Source organism: Miscanthus floridulus, chromosome 19, assembly GCF_019320115.1.
Source record: "Miscanthus floridulus cultivar M001 chromosome 19, ASM1932011v1, whole genome shotgun sequence".
NCBI lineage: Eukaryota > Viridiplantae > Streptophyta > Magnoliopsida > Poales > Poaceae > Miscanthus > Miscanthus floridulus.
Window position 1 is genome coordinate 15,608,993 of NC_089598.1, and position 5,900 is coordinate 15,614,892.

At 56.3% G+C, this 5,900-nt stretch overlaps 2 protein-coding genes across 2 annotated transcripts; both read left to right on the forward strand.

Moving 5' to 3' along the window:
• The first annotated feature begins 2,379 nt into the window (after positions 1–2,379).
• On the forward strand, positions 2,380–3,583 carry LOC136525624 (uncharacterized). Its single transcript, XM_066518552.1, has 2 exons — positions 2,380–2,680; positions 3,114–3,583. The coding sequence occupies exons 1-2, from the start codon at positions 2,380–2,382 to the stop codon at positions 3,581–3,583; spliced, it is 771 nt and encodes a 256-aa protein (XP_066374649.1).
• Positions 3,584–4,826: 1,243 nt separating this feature from the next.
• LOC136525625 (uncharacterized) lies at positions 4,827–5,543 on the forward strand. The gene has a single exon (XM_066518553.1). The coding sequence runs from the start codon at positions 4,827–4,829 to the stop codon at positions 5,541–5,543; it is 717 nt and encodes a 238-aa protein (XP_066374650.1).
• Positions 5,544–5,900: the final 357 nt, after the last annotated feature.

Below are 5,900 nucleotides of genomic sequence, written 5' to 3' on the forward strand. Positions count from 1 at the left end.
CTTTAGTGTAATTAGTTTTGATAGCTGGCTTGTGTCTTGTCTAGTAGTTAGTGAGGCTCTTTAGTTAGTCTTTGAGAGTTCACTAACTTAGTGGTAGTAACATAGCCTATTGTGTGTGAATTAGAGATCATAGCAACTAGAATTGTGGATAGGAGGCTTGCATTTTTAGTAGGCTAACGCAACACCCGCTTCACCATTTAATTGACTAACCACTTGGCTTAAGTGTTGTTGTAGAAATTTTTATAGGATACTCACCCCCTCTAGCCATTATGACCTTTCACTCATCGGGGGCCAAGGTGGAGATCGTGAACCCGAACGCCATCAACAACCCAGTAATACATCGCGAGCTTTTCGTGGCGGCCTGGTGCGCCCATCCCGACCTGATGCCCGACGAGAAGATCACGGCGGTCCCGGGAGCTGGAGGAGGAGCATGACGGCGGACCCCGCTCTTCCTCCGCCCATGGGAAATCATCCACGATGAAGTCCTAGGCCTGAGGTACCTGGTTCGGCTGCGCCTGATTGAGTTTCAGGACTGGCATACCCCGCCGCCGTCCGACGATGACGACTACGTCCGCCGCGACTCCGACAGCGACAGTAATTACAACGGCTACTGGCCGGGCTTCACTGACTCCAGCGGTGCTGGGTCGTGGCCGTGCACGACGTGGTTCAGCGGCGAGCAGGACCCTAGACTCGGTCGTGGGTTTGGGCCCACATTTCGGCCATGTCAGGTGGCGGATTTCACTACCTAGTCACGTCGCCGCACGGCTCCGTCCCCTGTCCCTCGTTTGGCAGCAGGATTCCCGCGCAGGGTGTGACACGTGTCGCCACACCCATGGTCCAGGAAGTTGAGTTCATCCCCTGGCCGGTCGCTCACACTCTCCTATCAAGTTGATGGCCGCAGACCCGATGTGAATTGAGGTGGGCCTCTACACCCCACCGAAAGCTACAGACAGTATGGTTGATGCCTCGGTCCACTCTATCAACTATGACCCTAGTCCTGGCCATGCCTCCGGGAGCCGACACCGGGGCATTGTGGGGAAGCTGCTTGATGACGATTTCAACCTGGTGCCGGGCCGCTCCATTTGTCTGCTGCTGGAGCGGAAGTTGGGCCGTCGTTTCTCTTTGAGCCCAGCGTCCAAGACAATGTGGGCTTCTCCACCGTCGTCCACGAGATAGACTTCTGCCTATCAGGCGTACTCGGATGGCGAGTTCCTGGGACGGGCCACCTAAAGGCCGTTTGGGTTGGATGCGGACATCGAGATCCCTCGCTCCGGCCGCCGCGACCATGGCGCGGCGGACAATGGCCGTGACCCAGACGCCTCCTCGGTTGAGGACTTCATCACCTCCTACAAGAAGCCCCTCACGAAGCCAATACTATCGTCCACACCGCGCCTGCGCACTACCAAGGCCGCGCGCGTTACCGAGGATGAGGACTGGATCCTGAAGAGGAGTGCCCGCTTGTCCGCCAAGAGCAGGTTTAGGGCACAAAAACCTGAAGCGCAAGCCAGGAAGGTGATGATGAAAAAGCTTGGCTTCGAGATCGAGACGGTGCTCCCTGACGAAGCATCCTTTGACGAGTTCCAGACGGCATTCTAGCTCCCTCTGTCGCCATCAAAGTGCGAAGCAATGCACGTGCTCTTCTCGGGCAGGAAGCAGTGGGCACTTGGTGCCTTTCGCGCCGCCTAGACCTTTACCGCTTCGTCGCGCCATTGGTTGACATGTTAGGCCAGAACATCTTCATCTGGAATGTGCGTGGTCTCAATATGCGAGCGCGTAGAGCTGTCGTCCGCGAGTTCTTGCTACAAGAACTGTGTCTCCGTGCTGTGTCTTGTAGAGACCAAACTTGATGTACTATCCCCCTCCTTGGCCACTGATTTAATGGGAGCTGGGTTTGACTATGTGTGTTTGCCATCTGTGGGCGCGTCTGGCGGTATTGTTGTTGCCTGGTCGCGTGATGTGCGGGTGGTGACCACTCGTGCATGTCGCTCGCACTCGGTCACGGTTTCCATCGCTCCCACGTCTTCGCCATCGGTGTCGTGGACGCTGTCGTCAGTCTACGGCCCAGTTTTGGAAGAGCTCAAATCGGCCTTTCTAGACGAGCTCCGCGCAGTGCGTGCCGACGCATCGGGGCTGGTACTCATCTGTGGCAACTTCAACCAGATCTACCGTGCCGCGAACAAAAACAACAACCGCCTTAACCTTCGCTCCATGCACCGATTTTGCCATTTGATCAATGACTGCCAGCTAGACGAGCTGTATCTGCATGGCAGGCTCTACACTTGGACTAACGGAAGACAGAGGCCAACTCTTGAGCGCATGGATCGTGCGTTCGCCTCGGTCGATTGGATAGAAGCCTTCCCAAGTCACCACCTGAGATGCATGTCGTCCGACTGCTCTAATCATGAACCACTGCTGCTCCAACTATGCACCCAGCCTTGGGCTAAACCCAGATTCAGATTTGAGTCTTTTTGGGTGTGCCTCGATGGATTCGAGGAAGTCGTTAAGCAGGCTTGGGACTGCCATCTGCCAGGTGCTGATGCATGCAGGGTTCTCGACCATAAGCTCAGGAAGACTGCCAAGGAGCTGAAGAGCTGGAGCATGAGGAACATCGGCAGTGTGCGCTCTCAGCTATTCATGGCGCGCGAGCTCATCGCCCAGTTCGACGCGGCGCAGGAGCATCGTCTGTTAGGATCGATGTGATGTGAGTACCTTTCTGTGTAACCCGTATATCTGGATAGGCTCCTCGCCCTTCTCAGTAGATGCACCGCAGCCGGTGCCGTGGTGTAGAAGACGTCCAGCGCCGGCGAGATGAAGTCCAATGACGCCGGCGATGTCCTGCAGGGGAGACGGCGGAGTCGGTGGGCCATCCCGTCGCTGGCAGCACGCTTTAGGATCGGATTAGGGTTTGTCTGTGGGTGGGTGTGGCGGCTCCGGTCAACCTCGTAGTCCGAGCCCTCACTCCCACCTTCCTTTTATGTGTGCTGTGCGACAGGGGCCCTCCAACCGAATTAGGGTTAGGCTCCCCCGATCAAGAAGTAGAGATAGGGCCCAATAGGCCGTTGGGCCTATTGGTGGAGATCAACTAACATCGTCTGCTGTCCATCGACGAACAGACGCTGCGCAAGCAATTAAAGCTCATCAGCTTGGGACTAGCATCCCTGGTGCGCACGATCGCCCGACAGCGCTCCAGGCTAAGATTCTTGGAAGAGGGGGACGCAACACCAAATTCTTCCACTTGCAGGCGTGCCACAGAAACTGGAAGAACCACATCCCGTCGATCTTGCATGAGAGTGCCTGGTTCTCGGCTGATGAAGCCAAGTCAGAACTAATCTACAGCTACTACAATGGAATCCTTGGGACCCCGTTTTATCGCCAACACTCCATTGAGCTAGGTGACCTCTTGCCGCAGCTGGACCTGTCCAGCATGGATGCGTGTTTCTCCGAGCAAGAAGTATGGGACACCATCAAAGAGATGCCACCTGACCGTGCCCCGGGCCCGGACGGGTTCCACGGTCTATTCTACAAGGTGGCGTGGCCGATCATCAAGCAGGATGTCGTTAATGCATTGAACGCGCTGTGGTAGTTGGACGCAAGGAGCTTCCACCTTCTCAATGACGCACTCATGATCTTACTAAGAAAGAACCCGGCTCCAAGTCGCCTAAAAGATTTCCGCCCGATTGCTTTGATACATAGCTTTAACAAGCTTTTCGCCAAATGCTTGGCGAGAAGGCTGGTGCCGAGGTTAAAGGACATGGTCGCTCTCAATCAAAGTACGTTCATCAAGGGGCGGGCGATCCACGACAACTTCAGGACCATACAACTGGCATGTCGGTGGCTACATTCGAAGAATTTCCCCTCGGTGCTCCTTAAGGTGGACATTGCCAAGGCGTTTGACTCGGTCGCTTGGTCGTTCCTCATCGAGGTGCTTCAACACATCGGCTTCTCTCGGTGTTAGACCAACTGGATCTCCATCCTTCTGTCGACGGTAAGCACCGGAGTCCTTGTGAACCGAAGGCCGAGACGGCGGATCGTGCATGCCCGTGGCCTGCGGCAGGGGGACCCCATCTCCTCGATGCTCTTTGTCCTAGTCATGGAGGTCTTAAACTCCCTGATCAAAGAAGCTGACCATCTCGCAGCGCTGTCGCCACTGCTTGGCCAGGTAGTCGTGCACCGGGCTTCACTCTACGCGGATGATCTCGTCGTCCTGTTGTCGCCAAGGACCGATGATCTCCAATGCCTCGCGTAGATTCTCCAGTTGTTCGCGGGAGCCTCCAGCCTAGTCACCAACATGGACAAATGCGTGATAACCCTAATCCGTTGTGACGATGATGTGATAGCCGATGTCCAGCAGGTGTTCTCATGCGTCGTGTCGCCCTTCCCCTGCAAATACCTGGGGATCCCATTGTCGCTTCGAAGGTTGGGCCGTGCGGACGAGCAGCCGCTCATCGACGCCATTGCAGCCAGAACTCTCCACATGGAAATCCGGGCTTCTGACTATTGCAGGCAGGGTCCTACTCACCAAGGTAACATTGTCAGCTATCCCGGTGCACTTAAGCATCGCTTGCTGCCTGTCAAGCTGGGCGATCAAGCAGATAGACAAACGGCGACGTGCTTTCAACTGGGCCAGGGCCGCCTCCTGCACTGGGGGCAAGTGCAAAGTCGCCTGGCTGATAGTCTGCCGGCCGACCGGGCTCGGGGGCTTGGGCGTCATCGACCTACGCTTCTTTGGGTTTGCACTATGGTTGCGGTGGGAATGGTTATCGCGTTTTGAGCCTCAACGCTGCTGGGCAAGTCTACCGTCTCGCTCTGAGAAGTGCGTGGCCGCAATGTGCGCCGCGAGCATGACTGTCACCGTCGGTGGTGGCGCGTCCACGAGGCTCTGGACCGACAACTGGGCATCAGTCGGCCCACTCCACCAATTCGCCACTACACTTTTCGCTGCGGTGTCGCGAGCCGGACGGAAACGGCTGCTGCGGGACGCACTGCATAACAATCACTGGGCGCGGGACATCACCGGGGCACCAACAACTCAAGTGCTCTGCGACTACCTGCGCGTCTGGGAGCTGCTGCGATCGATCACCCTACAGCCGTTGCAGCCAGACCGATTCGTGTGGAGATGGTCCTCAAGCGGCAGGTACTCGGTTTCCTCGACGTACCGTGCATTCTTTGCAGGTTCAACCAGGCTGCTGGGGGCCAAAGAGCTATGGCGTGCCAAGGCTCCGCCACGGGTGAAGCTCTTCTTCTGGCTGGCCCTTCATCAGCGTCTCTGGACCTCCGAGCGTCGCAAACGGCATGGGCTTAAGGACGAAGATGCGTGCGCTCTGTGCGATCAGGCTGCCGAGACGGGAAGCCACCTCTTCCTCAGATGCGTGTTCTCCGGGCTGGTATGGCTGGCGTTGCTTGGGCCGCTGCAGCTGCTGCCTCTGATGCCGGTTGGTGATGACGACCTCGGCGAGTGGTGGATCCAGCAGAGGGGCCGCATCGATCAGGCGTCCAAACCACTGTTCGACTCCCTGCTGCTCTTGATCGCGTGGACGGTCTGAAAGGAAAGGAATTGCAGAGTCTTCGGAAGGACACCTTCGTCGGTTCAAGATGTCGTACGAGTGGCGGTAGAGGAAGGAGAGGACTGGGCGCACGCCGGGTTCGCGCCGTTGGCATCCCTTCATCATGTTTGGTCGTAAAACTCAGCCGTTATGTAACAAACAAACACTAGATCCAGTAGCAAAGTAGGTTTCCTTCTTGGGCATTTGATTTAGGCTGCTCGCCTAGATCAGCAACCTCGTGTACGGCTCGAACTCTATTCCTCTAAATGAAAAACGGGTACACACCTGGTCGCGAAAAAAAGTAATTTAATTTAATTGGCTGCTCGATTGCGCTCTAGTAATAATTTTTATGGTTCA